The sequence below is a fragment of the Phodopus roborovskii genome, unplaced genomic scaffold (assembly GCF_943737965.1).
Source record: "Phodopus roborovskii unplaced genomic scaffold, PHOROB, whole genome shotgun sequence".
Lineage (NCBI taxonomy): Eukaryota > Metazoa > Chordata > Mammalia > Rodentia > Cricetidae > Phodopus > Phodopus roborovskii.
In genome coordinates this window covers 15,987,572-16,005,711 of record NW_026125391.1, presented here as the reverse complement: position 1 = coordinate 16,005,711, position 18,140 = coordinate 15,987,572, and the positions used below count along the sequence as shown (strand labels likewise).

General features: G+C 39.3%; 1 protein-coding gene across 1 annotated transcript in view; it reads right to left on the bottom strand.

The window, feature by feature from the left end:
* Window positions 1–2,164: 2,164 nt before the first annotated feature.
* Window positions 2,165–18,140, bottom strand: part of Nampt (nicotinamide phosphoribosyltransferase) — a 31,529-nt gene continuing 15,553 nt past the window's right edge. The window contains exons 5-11 of the mRNA XM_051175131.1: window positions 17,598–17,756; window positions 16,715–16,851; window positions 13,525–13,750; window positions 11,995–12,114; window positions 8,461–8,601; window positions 7,032–7,166; window positions 2,165–5,198 (exon numbers count right to left, since the gene is read on the bottom strand). Coding sequence (XP_051031088.1) covers window positions 5,088–5,198; window positions 7,032–7,166; window positions 8,461–8,601; window positions 11,995–12,114; window positions 13,525–13,750; window positions 16,715–16,851; window positions 17,598–17,756 — 1,029 coding nt within the window. The 3' untranslated portion in view covers window positions 2,165–5,087. The remainder of the gene's footprint in view (window positions 5,199–7,031; window positions 7,167–8,460; window positions 8,602–11,994; window positions 12,115–13,524; window positions 13,751–16,714; window positions 16,852–17,597; window positions 17,757–18,140) is intronic.

Below are 18,140 nucleotides of genomic sequence, written 5' to 3'. Positions count from 1 at the left end.
GTACTGTTTTTTTGCTTAAGTTGAATTTCTTAAACTATATCATCTAGCTTGTTTTCTTTGCTTCTAGAGCACTCCTAAGACCAAATGTTGGGTCCTTTTTTTTTTTTTTTTTTTCTTCCAGGTTTTGTTTGTTATTTGCTTAACTTGCACTACTTTCTGTACTGAACAATTAATTCCTTTGGACTCATCTTCCAAGCCACTGGGTCCTTTTTAAGTTTTGCATTTTGAAATTCTCACTCTGTCAATCCTTTCAAATATTACATCATTTAAAATTCACTCCCTGGTATGTTTAGTGATTAAAAATAAAATTAAGGAACATGCTAATCTGTCCCAAGTCTAGTGTCTGAATTCCTTGCATTTATTAATGGTGTTTTGTGGGATTATTCTGAGTGGTTCATATTTCTTAGAACATTATTCTGACAGCTCTTTGAGGTTATGCTTTTATGTCTACCACCACATAAAGGATTCTGCTCACTTCGTTCAATCTGTGTTTAGTCTGACCTCATAAAACGCAAGAATGTGATTTGGACTGCAAGAGCAACTTAAGAGCCTTTATTTATTTATTTATTTATTTATTTATTTATTTATTTATTTATTCGCTTACCTTCTGAGTCTAAGCAGATTTTCTCTGAGTGTCCCAGGGACTTCAGGTTCTGCTGGCTTACTTTATCCTCAAGCATAGACTTGGGGACTTCCTAGGGGCTGGCTCACCTTCATCCTGAAGGGTAGATTTTGGAAGCTGGCTGTTGCAGCATCTCTGTACATCAAGCCCAACCTGGTGTGCACAAGTGAGTTCAAAAGTTCTCATTTTGGTGAACATTTCTGGGCAAAAGTGATATCCTGTTTGATTTCTTGCTAGTTCAGTACTCAGAAAATCATCAAGAACTTGGTGTTGCTGTCTCACACTGTTATCAGTTTAGATGGGAGCTCACTAGGTAGCCCTGGCTGGCCCCGAACTCACCACCTTCCAAATGCACCTTTCTAGTGCTAAGATTCCAAAGCACACTGATTTGCTTCTGGATTTCTTGCTTTCCCTTCTTGAACTTGTTTTTCCATTCCTAACAACCATGATATGGGCATCAGTGAGATTAGGAAGCTAGAGTACATAAATTGCGTTTATCCACAAATAAGAATTTCCATGAGAGGTCTAGGTTTCATCAAATCCTGTACTTGTATCTTTAAAGTTAAAAAAACGATTGAATTACATATAAGGTAATCTTGGGCAAATAATGCCAGTTTTCTTTCTCATCTATATGTTTATGAAACTACTACTCCAGGAGCTTAAGAAAGGAATACATTACAGTTTCTATCTGTACCTGGAGATCCCTGACTAGCTGGACTGGCTGGTCATCCAGTGAACCAGGCCCAGCACACACCCAGCTCATCCAGCCTTTTCTGGGTGCTGGAGACTTGAACTTGCGGCCCCAGGTTTGTACAGCAAACTTTTTTTGTTTTTAAACCATCTCTCCAGTTCAACTTTCCTGTAACTGTATCCTTTTCCTTTCTCTTTAACCGATGCTGACAGTATTCTTTGCTTATATTTTGCACGTTACCTTCATGAGTTCACTGTCAGTTGTTCTCGGGTCCTTTGTAATCTTGACATGTCTTATCTGGAAAATGGAAGGTAGTGGACTATCTCAGCTTTGCAGGCTCTAGTTTGAGTTTCAACTACTCAACCCTACCACTGTAGCAGGAAAGCAATGATCACCATAACTAAATGAGTAGCTAAGGCTATGTTCCAATGAAATTATCTACAAAACAGATGGTTTTGGTCTGTGTGCATGTATGTGAATGCCAACGCCTGCTACACACTCACTCTCCAAAGCTGTCTTCTTCGCTGTGCCTCCAATGCATGCGCGAACGTGGCACGCACACGCGCACGCGCACACGCACACACACACACACACACACACTTGTGTGCATGAGCACGTCTTTCCAACACCTGGAAGGGCCCTTCTGTTTCCAACCCTGTATTTTCCAGACACCTATTCAGTCTCTGCATTTAAATGTCCCTTGTCCCATGAACCTGGTGCCCTCCCAACACTCCTAATAAATGGTACTGCCATGCAGAGCTGCTGAAGACAGGAAACAGGAGCAATCATCAACACACCCTCCTCTCATCTTCTAATTCTGGAAATGGCATTATTTGACACACACAGTCAAATTTAACATTTCACTAACAGAACTAAACTTTATTTCCATGTTTATTACATGTTGTCTTTGATGAAGAGTACATATTAGAATTGACTTAACATACAACTTGGGAGAAAGCTTGATATTCTCCACTGAATGGGTTAAAAAGTAATGTAAAACTACAAAATACTAGTTTAAGTGAGCTCTAAGTTATGGTAAATACAACAACAAATACCTTGCTATTTTTCTCTAATTTTCCAAGATGGATTCCACTATAAAAGCTTTTTTCATAACAGTTCATTTAAAGAAAAGAAGGGCTACTCATAATAAAACCTTTTTACTTTAAATATAGGGTACAAATAAGTCAACACAAAATCCTACTTCCTACTTATGAATTAAAGGGAACTAATGCCAACTGCAAATCTAGTGTCTTAAGTCTGTATACATTATTCGCTTTTGTCAGGAAGAGTTAGGCCAATCTAAGGGTGACACACAGAACAACTCCACTTGACATTTATGTCATCCATTTGGTACTCAGGATAGAGATGGCCACTACTGCTTGGTGACAGAAATTCAAAATTCATCAGTTCCACGGGGACCAGAGCCAAGAGAAATTACCCAATCTACTCCTGGACCCACTCGCACAAATGGGAGACTTCTAGTTCTCACTAAACGTTTCAGGGTAAAACAGACATGTGGAGCTGCCCGAATTCACAGAATACAAAAACACTGCTCAGTATGACACCGATGACAGCTTTGTGTAGTACTCTGTAAGCCTGGTGGCATATTTTGTGAAGCTGTACCTCTCCTTTCAGGGAGCAGACATAAGGGTCTACACAATAGAAACTGGTTTTAAACAATAATCTACCTGTGTATACCTCTCAAGTACCGGGATTACCACTGCCTACCATGATACCCATCCAGGACATGACTTTTTAATCTTACGTACATTTTCATTGTCTTGAGCCAGGGTCTCAAATAGCTCAGGCTAGCCTGGATGTATTATGTAGTCAAGGATGTTGATTCTGACCCTTATGTCTCCACTTCAGTTCTGGGATTATAGGCCTGCACCACACCAAATCCAGACTTCTTAAATTACATTAAAAAAAAAAAATCAGTTTAAGATAATTTTTTTTTTAACCCATGTATTGCAAGATAAGGATCACTAAGTCAGTAATGATCCCTGCTCTCCTTAAAAATTTGAGGATCATCTCAAAACTTCCAACTCCTTTCATTAGATTACTGATACCTCTCATGTGACTGTTTTAGATGACTCGTGGCTTTTAAAAATTTCATCTTAATGGCAAGTTGTTAAAACTTATCTAAATCAATTTCTAGTATCAGATTCTTAAATGAGAAGGAACAATAGAAACTCCATAAAAATTCAGTTTCCTTCCTTCCCAGAAAAACCAACATCTCTCTCAAATTCAAAGGCATGTTCCTTTTCTTAGAACAGAGGTCAGTGAGCTTTCTGTGTTTGTGTTTAGTGAACATTCCAGGCTTTGTGGAGTATTTGTTCTCCATTGCAACTACTCAATTTCTGCCACTGAAGTGGGAAACAGCCTTAGACAGAACATAATTACAATGAAGGAGCAGCACCAAGGTGGCCTGCAGGGCAGCTGGCCAACCCTGCCTTAGAACCAACCCAGGGTCAGTAGTCATCCCGAAGAAACTAGTGTCTAGTTGGATGCAGTGGCCAAACCAGGGTCTAGCAGTAAGTCCCTATAAATATTTTGATATAGGATATTTTAAAATTTGCCACAACTCTGATTGAGTTAAGATTCTTCCACTAAGAATCACACTTTCCATTGGGGGTAATATCAAGAACTTGCTTAAAAAATATTAGTTACTGAGGGTTTAATTTAAAATTAATAAATGATGTCCATACAGTTTAATATCCAATTTAATTTTTTAAAAACTTAATGAAAACATAACAGAATCAAAACATTTAAAATAAGTACACTCACTACCCACTCCAGCAATTCATTTAAGTCATACCAACTATAGAATATGAAAAATAAATTCAGAAGTGTAATTACTTTAAAATACACTACTTCCACTTTCAATATTTTACATTTATGTATATATTCTATAGTGGAAGCAGAAATTCTCTCTAAAAACATTATCTTCTTAAAATCTTGAGGTGCATATTAGAGCTACAGGCAATATCTGACATATAAAACTGCAGAACAGGCCTTTCGAATTTGGCATTTCACTGGTACAGTACAATGACCAAGGTATAGAACTGTACAATGCCTAGAACATTCGAGTAAGAACCATAATTCCTTTCAATATAGAATGACTAATGTATATTCTACAAGGGCAGTGAGGTTAGTAATTCTGTTGGGTATATGTCCTGACATAATTTCCAAATGTACAATAACACAAACAATTTTGTTAAGGCCATGTTTTATTTGCTGATTAATGGACAAAAGGCAATGCAATTTATTTTCAAGTATTTTCTTGAAAGTCTGTGCTCATAAAAATCATGAAAAGTTGGAAACAGACTGTTAAATCACTGGAACTTTAAATATATCTTACACAATCTCATTTGTACAAAAATACAAGTTAAATATAAACATAAAGCAGTCATGGTAATTTTATGCAAATCTGTTTTATGTGATCTGTAGTTATATATAAAAGTTTCTTGGTTCTGTGATTTGTGAAAAGGTCAACACCAGATTGAGTTACTACCTATTAGCAAAGGGCCCTAGAAAGCTTACTTTAGCATTAATCTTGTACATGGTTATAAGTGTTTCCTAATTTGAGATCATCTAAACATTGGCAAAAAGAAAATAAAAAGGGCAGTATGTCCATAAACCAACAAATAATCTGGCTGTAATGTATCATAAACACAAACCCACACATCTGTACAATGAACATGTTATTACATACACACAAGCGCACACACAGTGCACGTATGTATACACACACTGCACAAACAACAACCAGGCCTAATGAGGTGCCACGTCCTGCTCGATATTCAGCTGTGCATTTTTTCTGACTTCATCAAACGAATAGCTTTTTGTCACCTTCCCATTCTTGAAAACCGTATGGAGAAGATCCTGCAGAATGTAAATTTTGCCATTAAAAAGACCATCAAATATGTGAAGTGTGGACCAATTTACCTAAGAGGTCAAACACACAAAGGTGCTGACAAGTGCCCACTTACAACAGGAGAAACAAACCTCAGATGACCAGCTTTTGTATTACTGAAGAAACGTGCTTTCAAGGGAGAACTACTGCTGTCCCTGCTAAATTACTCCTCCAGAGCCTGACCAACAGCCTCAAGGTGGCTTGGACTGGTCAATCTAGAAGTTGAATACATTTGTTATCTATTAAATTTTGGCCTTAAAAAAGGACAAAAATCCAAAAATTAAACCCAAGACAGAAAGATAAAATGCACTGATTCTTTTTGGTCTCATTTACAGTGACCAAGTTACACAAAGATTGCAACTGCAAAGTCACAGATAAACATCAATAGAGGACAAGGACTGAATTCGTTTCTATATGAAGAATCCATTGAAATTCATCTTAGTTTTCTTTCTTACAGTACGTATGACATTAACTGGTATCTTGTGTGCTCTAAATTGCATCTGGATGTAGCATTTTCTTTTGTAAGTTTCAAAACATGCTACCAGAGAATTCTGGGTTTTATGTCTTAACCCATGTCTCCATAATCCAAGAGATCGATCACCTCTCTACTTCTGCCCGGACAGACATTAGAGCACTGCTCACACCCATGTTTCCTCTGACTTTAGTCTCAACTGGCCTTACTTCACTCAAGATGACCCAATTCGCAAGAGCAGTGGTACCTCCAATTGTAATGTGAAGTCTATATAGAGAATTGCTGGTGGGCTACAAAGAGATTTAATTCTAGAAACCTGACCTACACAAGTTCACATAGATTTTCATAGAAAGACGGATTATTTTACTGATTCCAGACCTTAAAAGACACAAGGAATAAAACTGTCATAAGCAGTCACATTTGCACAATGTCATCACAGCACTGTGATGCAGAGCATAAATACTCAAAACAAGTTTCCCCTCTCAATGTGAATCGCCCTCCCATCTAGTGACTAGAGATCAGTGATCTTCGCTTTTGGGCACACAAATATAAGTGTATTTATGGCGTGCCTGCAGCATACATACAGTATGTTCTTTCCCGTTTGGTTAACCAGAATCAGAAAACTCAGTATGGCTTTACCATCTATAATTATGTAATCTGAACCAACCCACTATATTTCTATGCTACTAAGATAATTTACTTTTTTTTTTTTAAAGCTCAGAATTCCATGAGAATGAAGTAAGACCAAAGAAAATCTTCTTAAATGGTTATTATTAAGTTCTGAAGAAACAATTTTCTTCAAACAATGTGGAATTTAGCTAGTCCATCCATTATAAAATGACAATATTTTATCCTAATACAAATAGTTTTGCAATGTCTAAGGGTAACATTTAAAAAGTATTATTTGTTATGCTTCTCCAGAAATTATTCACTGCTAACAGTAAGAATAAGACCAAATATACAAAAAGCCTCTTAAAGACCATCAATATCTATCATGTTGGCCACTATGTGGGGGGGGGAGGGTGGAAGTATTCTGAAAACAATTTGAAAGTATAACACAAAACTCCCATTCCTTAAACTGAAAATCCAGTTTACTACTGTTAAAAACTCCAGTTAAGCCAGGTGGTATTGGCACATGCCTTTATTCCCAGCACTTGGGAGGCAGAGGCAGGCAGATCTCCATGAGTTCGAGGCCAGCCTGGTCTACAAAGTGAGATCCAGAACAGCCAGGACTATACAGAGAAACATACACACAGACACACACAGAGACACACACACAGACAGACACACACACACACACACACCCTCCAGTCAATAGACAGATACTCACGTGGCCATATTCCTCAAGGTCTCCTTTTCCTTCTTCAAGTGTAACGAAGTTCCCTGCTGGTGTCCTATGTAAAGATAACCGGCCCTTCTTTGACCTTTTGTTGGGATCAGCAACTGGGTCCTTAAAGACATTAACCTGAAATCCACAATAAGAGAAAAATTATAAATCACCATCCACTAAATGTCTCTAAAAACATGTTATCAGCTCAATGCCACAGCTCTCACCTGCACACAAGGCTGGTTGGATCCCTAGAGAGAACCACTTTGGTTTTTCTAAGGTGTATTATAAACAAGCATAAAGAGTCTATGGTGTTGCATGTATAGTTAGTTACATCACTCCACAACTGACTGTTTTCCTTCAAAATAGTCATGCTATGGAAACCCAAATCTTGAATATCTTCTACAGGATGACTTGGAGAAATTTACCACGTGGCCCTTACATTACAAGTTACAGACATGTCGTAACCTCCAGTAGAGGCTGGAGATACAGTTATGAGGTAGGTGTTGGGGTGAGGCACTTACACAAAGGTGTAGCAGCTGGAGAACCTGCTGGGCATGGTGGTGCAGCCTGTAAGCCCAGCACTTGGGAAGCAGACAAGAGGACTGATACAAAGTCTGATTTAGCCAGTGCCACATTGCAAGACCCTAACTCAGGGCAGTAGCAACAATAAGGAAAGATTGTTATATAACCAGAAAGGCAGGAGGCAAAACACTAACAGATGGCAGTGGCAAGGAGGAGCACCAAAGAAAGGTGGAGGACAGCACGCCGGCTTTCTTCAGGGTTTTTATCTGTAATTACTGTGTGCACGAGTGTGAAGGCGATCAAGTGTAAGTTTGCGGAGTTGGTTCTCTCCACCACCTTTATGTGGGTTCTGGGGATGAACTCTGGTTACTAGGCTTGCTGGGAAAGTGCCTTTGTATGTTGAGCCATCTTGCCTGCTCTATTCCTTAGGGTCCCTAGCTTTCCCTGAGCCCTACTCCACTGATTACTCAGCCTTTAAGAGGTTATGGAAGATTTGAAAGGATTGTAGTCCAGCTGTACTATGGCTATGGACCATGATTCTGGTATCAGAATCAGAAGCCCAAACCCCTCCCATGTAATAGGATCTATACAGTGATTATTACATACTTGATATCTTCAGTATGTGATGGTCAGACTAGCTGATAATCTTACCTAAATAGAACCAACTTCCTGATATAAAGATATATACCAAAACAATGGCACTGACTGGCCTACACTCGTCTTAAATCACTGTTTACTGGTTTCCACATCTCTTTTCTTAGTACCTGACATCTTTCTTTCCCTGTATCTTAGGTAGCACCCATCAGCACCTAACAACCCAGCAGCATATTTCCCTGTGACTATTACACTCATTGTGCCTTTCCCAGACACAGGAACATAACATGAGAAGAAAAGCTGAAGGACATACCCCAAGGCCATTGGTTACAACATAGCTGCACTTGAAGGAGCAATTCAAGAGGTCCCTTGTCAACTTCTGCAGCAAAGCTCCACCAGAACCAAAGGAGACATTCTCAATACTCCATTTTTTTTGTTTCATTCCCTCTACAATCTAGAAGATTAAAAACAAGCAAACAAATGATCTGGAAGATGATGGAGGTTATTTTCAAAGGGCAACATTGTGAAACTCCTACACTTGTCTTCTACCAGTCAATACTTATAGGCCCAGGCAGGTAATAGTACATTTTCTTTTTAAAGACCCACTCAGGTTGCAATGGGTATATGGAAGGAGGGTTCACTTGCAGATTTTTCAGAGTACAGTAGTCAATGCAGTCAGGCTGAGAGGAAGGAGCCAGAAAACTGGCTATATATACATACCTGAGGCTTTGTGGGCTCTCCCAGCAACCTCAAAGCTACTGCCCAATGCCAGCAACAAAAGCTGAAATACTTGCCCCAAATTACAGGATTTTAGGGATTTCTAACCATCACAAACACATCACAGTGCACTGTGCTAAGTAACAGTTACTGTATGGCACGGGTCAGTGGTTATTGATAGGAGCATGTAACACTTGTACCTAAAAAAATTTCAACCTATCTGGTGCTCCAGTGCATAAACAAAATTATGCACAACACTTTAGATGTTACAATTTATGACTGGGTCACTGCAAAAGAATGATCATCATCTATGAGCCAGCTGAGAGACCGGTACGGCAGTTTCCTTAAGGGTCACAGGATTTAAAAACCACAATGAAGCCATGTTATCAGTGACGTCTGTGTTTCTCTACATGAGGTTTATTTACCAATCATGTACCTTTAATTTAAAAACAAATCCTATTACTTTCATAATAGAAACAGTAAGTGAAATTTATTAACCATTTTTTTTTGAATTTCATGAAAAGCTATGTTCTGTTTAAAAGTACTATTTAAAAAGTATTTCCAAAGTGATTAAAAGGCAGAGGACAGTTACAGCTTTAAAATGAATCATTTACACATTCTTGCCTTGATTTTCAACACTGTAAAAGGAATCAAACCCTAAACACCATCCTGTGTTAATAATCCAACACTGAGAAATGCAAACATTTTTAAAATTTAAAATGCCAACCATCTAATTCTTCTCTCTGTGTATATGCTTTCTTTTAAACCAAAATACGTTTTTCAATGAGAAGAATTAAGGTAAAACACACAGTGTATTTTAAAGTGATTCTTTTAGGCTTTATTCAAATCTGGTCTTGTGTCTGTTACTGTGCCCCGAGGCAGCATGGAGATTCTTGTGCTCACATAAGCACTAGGGGAACCAGGATGTAGACGGACAGGACTGTCTTCAGAAGGCTAGGAGCACATGTGGTTAACAGCCTAGTGACTTTTGCACTATCTGTGTGATCGAGACCAGGGCTTGTCAATCTACAGAGCCCATCTTTATGGAAAGATGTCACATGTACATTATAAAGAGTGCCTTAAGCTTTATTGTGCACACAGGATTGAGTTATTTATCACCAGAAAAAAAATTTCCCAAATTGTGCTGTGCTTAAATATACCTAACATAAAGTACTTGGGGTCAGATTCTTGAGGTTTGAATCAACACTGACCACTTAGTTGTATTGAAACAAACTACCTTCTTGCCTCTCGAGGTGGTCACAAAGAGCCCCCATTCCCAGGGACTGTCACACAGAGATGAGCCTGAGACTCCCCACTGCATGTGCAATAATGAAAAGGAGAGCTTCATATCATGGTATGTCAGCTCAAGTTTCTCCACTCTAGAGCAAGTCAAAAAGCATTCACAAGCAAATCAGAAGAAAAAAAAAATTCAGGGTAGAAGTAAATAGACAAACTGTCACACTTATTGCATAATCCATTTTCATATTTCATACCGAGATATTTAAATTAGTTGAGTAGCCCTTAGGATTTTATTATCTGTTAGCATCACTTATATGAATTGTGTTCCAGTGTCCAAGTTCTTTCCACATATTATGTATTTATGCAGGTCAAAAAAAGTAATTCATTCCCAACATTTACATAAAATCAGTGCTTTCTAGTAAGCTTCAGAATCAAAGTTATAAGTCATAGAAGAAACATACAAGAGATGCGGACAGAAGGGTTGAGGTAAGGGTATAGACAGCTGACAGAAAGGGAAAGCGGCAATGAACTCTATGGAAGATTTTAAGATATAAACCAGGTGGCAGTGGCCCACGCCTTTAATCCCAGCACTCTGGAGACAGAGGCAGGCGGATCTCTGAGTTTGAGGCCAGCCTGGTCTACAGAGTGACTTCTAAGACAGGCTCCAAAGTTATACAGAGAAACCCTATTTCAAAAAAACAAAAACAAAAGTAAGATATAACAGCTTGATAATAAAAACTTTGGAAATCTGTTAAATTGCAAAGAAACCTTCCTTTTTATGGACTGAGGAGTCAGTACTATTTTAATGACATCAGTAAATCATTCTGCTAGAGAATATATAACAGCATCCAAGGAGATCAAGTCCCCAGATCAAGACACCAACAGAAACAGACACTGTATTTTCTCTGATACAAATAAGATTTCTGGCCTCTTCTCTTAAGCCGATATGTTCTGGTTCATTATAGAAGCTAGAGCAGCATGCCACATGACAATGAATGCTGACAAGGAAATCTAAGGATGGGTGAGGTTGGCAGTCAAGGAAAGAAGACAGTTTGTTAGATTACGTTCCCCTGTCCCATTACCAAAACAGGAACTCTGCTTTACATACACAGAAGAAAACTGCTAAGATGAATCCCTTTTCCTGTTTCTAAGACTCCATGTGACTAACTTCCAACACGAAAAAATCAAGTACATTTGCTAGGTATGGTTCTTCTCCCTGCTTCCCCAAAGTGCTTTGCTTTGAGAACCAGTTTAAGACATTTTTCCTACACCCATGAGTGCATTAACAGAAAACTACTTGTCACATGGGATTAGTTTCAATTGTCAGCCTGACACAAGTCTAGAGTCACAGGAAGAGGGAACTTCAATGGAAGAATTCCTCAGATCAGGCAGCCCAGTAGTAGTCTCTCAGGGACATTTTCTTAATTGGTAATGAATACCGGAAGGCCCAGCCCACTGTGAACATGGGCATTTCCAGAGAGGTGGGCGGTGCTGAGAAAGCTAGCTGAGCGAGGGGGTATAGAACTGTCTCAGCCCCTGTCCGTAAGCTCACAGACCACCCAGATCTAGATAATCCCTTCCTGGGACTCGGCTCCCAAGTGACTGTAGATTGTGTCCTGTTGACAACTCTTACATATATGTCGACCTTTTTAAACAAAAGCCTTCGTTCTGTTTCTCTTCAGAATCACAGCAGAAGGTGGCCTGGAGAAGTATGTGCTGGCTGCTTATTTCTGTATTTTAAGCTATTGTTTCTAAACACCAAAGGAATTTACCATGGTAAGTATTCAAAATAAGATTCACAATTGTATTTAAATTTTAATGGGCTTCTTATGAATAAAAAGGAGCTTTTCAAATGGGGATGTCCTTGTACCATTCATGTAAAACACATTACCTCCTGTAAAGTGTTGATATCCACTCCATCGCCCTGAATGACTCTCAGATAAGGTGGCAGTAACTTGTAGCCCTTTGAGTTCTCAGTGACAGGAAACTTCTTGCCTAAAATATCTAAGACCTGCATGAAAAAAAAAAGGACACAAGTAACTAAAATGGGGGTGGGGCTTCCCAAGCTAAGAATCATTTTTCTTTAGTTAACAATTTTCAGAATGCCGAAATCCAGTTATGTAAATGCTTACAAAGCTTTGTAAAATCTGGTTCCAGTACCTTTGAATCCCATTAGAAAAAGGTATGCTCTTTTCTATTTCAGTTCTGTTTGGGTTATACTTGTCTCACTGAGTCACAAAGCTGACAGAAAATGCAACTGTCAAAGTGAGATGGAAACAAAGCATACACAATGTGTACTTTGTCCAAAGCTCTTTGCTCCATTAATGCTAATGTGTGTGACTGATATTTAAGCCACTCTATGCAATGATGGCTACTCAAGATGTTTTCAAAGGCGCTCAAACCCTTAAACACAGACTTGAACTTGATCAGGAAAACTTGTCCAGGGACACTGAAGACCTATCAGCCACATTCCCTCCCACAATAATCGATTCCTTTCCTGACATAAATTGCTTAGAGACCCTAATAAAACTCCATATAAATACCTGTATCATGACTACCACAATGGAAACATAAAAGCTGTTTAGTTTGTCAAAAGTGAAGCACTTCAGGCTAAGACACAGACTGGGCTGTGTACAGAATTGAAAAAGATCTCCTTGAATCTCTGCCCCCACTTCCTATGAGTGAGTGAGTGACAAGCCGTCTGCTTATTAGCTGAGAACAGTTACATGAAGGCTCCAGACAGAGGCCTACCCTGGATATTAGACCCTACTTCTGAGTTTCTCAACCCTGGTGGGTCACTTCCTCCTTTACAACAGAGATGGTAAGAGCCACGTGAGGGTTTTTTTTTTTTTTTTCTCCTTTAATGAGATTAAAGTAAACATTTTGGTGTAAAACACCAAATAGTATTTCTCTGGTAGAAGGCATAAATTAACCCCTGCTGGGACAAATTCTCTGTAAAACAGGCAAATAAAGCCCTGAGCACTAAAAACGCAGCTCTGCTTGGAGACAGTTCTAGCTCCAGCCAAGTATGACCTGAAAAGCAGTTCTGAATTACTTGTATTTTTTATTACCCTGAACATGTCTTCTGTGCTAACAACTTCAAAGTTGTAACAATGATTTCTAATAAAAGGAAGAAACAAGTTGATTAAAGCACAAGACTGATTAAGATGGTAATGCTACTAATTCAGAAGGCACATAAGAAAGTATTCAGTGGTCCTTAATTGTCTACTTGACAATTTGTAAATAAACTAACCTCTACCTCCTTTCTCTGCAATTACCGTGTGACCTTGGGCAAATCTACTGTTCTCTGTCTGAGTTACAACTGTGAAAACCAGGAAACTTTCTCAGAAAGCCTTGAAATCACGAGAAGCAGTGAAGCAGCTGGTGTACAGACATCTTAACAATACACATTACAATTCACCTTCAATACAGTGTCAAGCGGGTTTCCAGAGTCAGGTCTGATGATTAGCGGCGCCTCTGTACTTCTCGATACTATTAAATGTCTTAGGTCTTCACCCCATATTTTCTCGCAAGCGTTATAAATGTCGTAGCTATCACTGACCACAGACACAGGCACTGATGAGAACTGTGTTACTATGTGTTCAAAAGCATCTTTTTCATGGTCTTTCCCCCAGGCTGTTATGGTACTAGAAAACAAAGCAAAAGTATAGATTTACTCAGGCAGACGTGTGACCAATTCAGAAGTGTCATTAACTCCACCTTCACCACACCATGTTGTCAGTGCCACAGAGAAAGGATCCAGATTAGTAAGTGCACATCAGAAGGCTTATGAAATGTCTGGACCAAGCTACTCCTTGGCCATTTTGTTTTTAACACTATGAGTTAACTATTATAAACCCAATTATAAACCTTTTTATTTTATTTTCGCTTTAGTGTCCTTCAACCTAATCATCACACTGATGGCTCTTTTTACAAAGCAGTAGCTATGCTACCATGTCTCCGCTTCATGCATTCGATGGGGAAAAACACAGATGAAGAGATGCCCACAGTCACTCTGCTCCTGTCCTCCCTAAGTCAGAGAACTGAGCTTGGTAATCACCAACCCTACAGTTAGACGTTATCATCTATGTAGCTCCTATTGACTAAGTCTGTGTCAACAGTCCCAAGCCTGCTAGTTGTGTATCCGGGTCTATTCCCACTGTCAATTTCAGTCATCAAGGTGAGTTTTAGTTCTTTCTTGGTTGCTCACCTTTCCTGATACATGTTCTCTTTCGCCTGACTGAGATGTCACTTTCCACCTTTCAATGTTCTGGAATTTCTTCATTTCCCTGCTGCCAGTCTCCCTTGGACACTGTTTTTTTCCTCTTCCATCTAACTTGGAGGGGAAAGTCTACATAACTCCATTATTTTTATTTTCAGACTTTTTAATTATCTAAGAAAATATTTATAATAGCAGTAATGCTTTAGAGCTAGTGTATATATTAGCATTTATTCTAAATGACCTGCTGTATAACTGTAGCTTCTCCTTTCGTGTGGCTGGATAAGAGCAACAGAAGGAAATAAGAGAACAATGCATAAGCCCAAGGCCACCCACTATGTCAGTTGTTAAGTCAAGCAGGCTTTAGTCAAATACAGAAAGTATTACTTGATCATAAAACAAACCAGCCGTCCACCCCATGCATGGGTACAGGGTTCTTTCCATCTAACAAAAGAGCCCTAAGTAAGAGATGTTCCTTATTTATAGACTCATGGTACATTCATGTATTGATTATTTCAAAACTTACTTGGCTGACAGCCCATTGTGTGATTACATTAATTTTTTTTAAAGATATGGATATAGACAAAAACTCAAATAACTTCCATCAGTTAGCACCCATAATTTTCTGTTTCTTAATCTTGAGGCCTTGTCATACAGCAATGTCCTCAACTGCATCTATTCTCCTGAATCACAATGCAATAACCTATCTGATCTCATGTTTGTCAAACTTCTCTCTATTCATTTAGTCACATAGCTCTGGACCTTACCCCTCTCAAGAATACTGTTTCCTATACGACTTCCTAGAAAACCTAGCTTCTAGTTTTCTATTTTCCTGCCATCAAAATAACCTAAAATCTATTTCCATTTGCTCAAAACTTCCAGACCCGGTTCTTTTTGAAAATGCCCAATTAACAGTAAGCTAGAGCTGAATATATAACCATAGCATTGGGGAAATGGAGGCAGGAAATCAGAAGATCAAGTTATGTAAGTTTGAAGCCAGCTTGGGCTACATGATACATGAGACTGTTAAAAAACAAAGAAGCAAGTCAGCATGATGCACATATATTAACACTCAACATTAAAATGAACTTGAAGGCTCGTAATAAATTAACCTTTACCCAACTTCTCAATCTACTTTTGACGTTATCTGTTTCAGTCCTTATTCCCCCAAAGCATGCATACATACACTCTATTATAATGCTTAACCAAATTTTATTATTCCCTTAAGAAGTTAAGACTTCACATGTTGTCTCTACAAAAGCTTTTTTGATCCTGTCAATGGACATGAACCTTCCTTAACTGTGTGAGACTACTGTGAACACCTTAACTGTGCCTCTTTAAATAAGTTCTTGGCAGAGCAGGCTGTTTACTAGTGATGGCTTTCATCTCCAGAGGGTGAGCTCTGTATCCTTCTGGCCCTCGTAGCACCTAGCAGACTGCTTTGACACCAAAGGTGGTGACTTAATGTGCATCAGTGTGACAAAGCTCAGAACAGAAATTAAACATTCCTGAATGACTACAGTAAATAAGGCTGAGAAAAAGGGTTTCATTTATGCTTACTACATATGCTGCTGACTTTCTTTTTTTCTTTTTTCTTTTTTTTGAGACAAGGTTTCTCTGTGTAGCCTTGGCTGTCCTGGAAATTGCTCTATAGACCAGTCTGTGTAGCCTTGGCTGTCCTGGAACTTGCTCTATAGACCAGGCTGGCCTCGAACTTACATATCCAACTGCCTCTGCCTTCCAAGTGCTGAGATTAAAGGTGTGTGCCACTACTGCCAGGCTACCCTGCTTACTTTCAATAAAGGGAACTCTAGAATCAGACTGGCTGCAACATGGATTGTAATTTTCTAGTATACTTTGAGATGATTTAGTAAGAGAATCAGAACACCCTGGTTTTATTTCCTCCTGTAAAAATGGCTTATTTATCTAGAATTGAAGACCCTGGGTCCAGATGACAATTTCCTGGGCAAGAGAAGGGAAGACCACACAGGAAACAGGGAAGAGTATTTAGTGTTTCCAGACTTTACTGATGAAAAAAATCTATCAGCATATACAATGCAGCAAATGACAAGCCATCCCTTAAAATCAATATGGTAATTGTTAAGTGTTGGGAAAAGCTTGATTCTTTTACTAGAGTGGTTTAAAATCCTAGCTCTGCCTGATGCTAACCTTTATAAAAAGTGATTACTCAATTTGTACTATTTTACCATGAAAGTTTATTTAGCACCTGGCTCTGGTGTCAAGTAAGGCGTGGCTGAGTTACACATAGCAAATTCAAACCAAGTTTTAGAAAGTAATTTTGTTTGTTTGTAGGGCCAGATCTAGGACCAGGGGCCTTGTGTATACAAGGCAAGTGCTCAAATCTTTAGCACGAGAACAAACTCAATCTTACCTGTGCTCTGCCGCTGGGACAGAATAGCCTGGAACAGGATCTTTTGTTCCGTAGTATTTTTTGATTAGAGCAATTCCCGCCACTGTATCTGTTCCTTTGAAGTTAACCAAATGAGCGGATGCTCCTATGCCAGCAGTCTAGAAGACCAACCACAAACCAAAATTCAAAACAGGAGCTAAGACACTTGCCTCATCCCATTTTTCTTGGTAGCCCTGGCTGTACTAGAACTCACTCTGTAGACCAGGTTGGCCTCAAACTCAGAGATCCACCTGCCTCTGCCTCACCAGTGCTGGGTTTAAAGGTGTGTGTGTGTTACCACTACCTGGCCCACTGCAATTTTTTTTTTACCCCATACTTGTGCCACTGTTTGCTGCACCTGTCTGTCCCCTCCACCTAATGTGTTTAGATGTATATACTCCACGTACTGAGAGCAGCATGACACACAGTAGATATTTAGTTATCTGTTGACTAAGCCCTCAAAGTTGCAAGAAAAGGCCTACGTACAGCCAGCTTCACCTCAGGGACATTCTGAGAAGCTGACAGTGGCCTCTCACTGACGTGGTTTGGATGAGAATGGTCCCTATAGGCTCAGATATATGAACACCTGGTTCTGTTGGTGGTGCTGTTGGGGGAGGTCTAGAAGGGTCACCCTTGCTAGAGAAAGCACGTAGTTGAAAGCCTACGACACTTGCAACTTTCTCAGTCTGCTTCAGGCTTGCATCTGAAAAAGTGAGCTCTAGGCTTCCTGCTCCTGCTGTTGCATCTCATAAACTTCCTTCCATCTGTGGCTTTGGTAATGATGTCTTCTCACAGTAACAGAAGTAGCTAGTACACCCACTGACAATCCACACTGTATGCCATGAGAGTCCTCCTGGTCCCTTACCTCTTGTGAAGAGACTCCTCTGTAACCAAAATCATGTAACTTGTACTCCAGACCATCTAAATTACCAGAGGTCTCTAACAAGTATCTGGCCAGTATTTTCTTCTGCTCTCTTGAGTTTGTGGCCACTGTAATTGGATACCAGGACTGAACAAGAATAGTCTGCAATGACAGAATTAATCACATTATTGGTATAAAACATTGGGTTCCTCCTGGGGAAATCATGGCTTACTTCTGAACTTAGAAAGCAGTCAGCCCACAGGAAAAGGATGCTCACTGCACATGCAGCCCCTGCTCAGCAGTGTAAGCAGCTGAAAGAAGAAAGCACTCGCAGACTCAAACAGACAACTCCAAACACAAGTTTTGATTCAAATTCCAATCCGCCATGGACAGGCAGTTTAATACTTGGTGCTGAGGCAACGTCATATTGTCCTAAGTTATTCATCACTTATTTTTGATTCCTTTACTGTGGAGGGTGGCACCAAAGTCCGAAGAATCAGCTCTAACTTACAGACTCTAAGAAATACCTATTCAAAGCACTTGTAT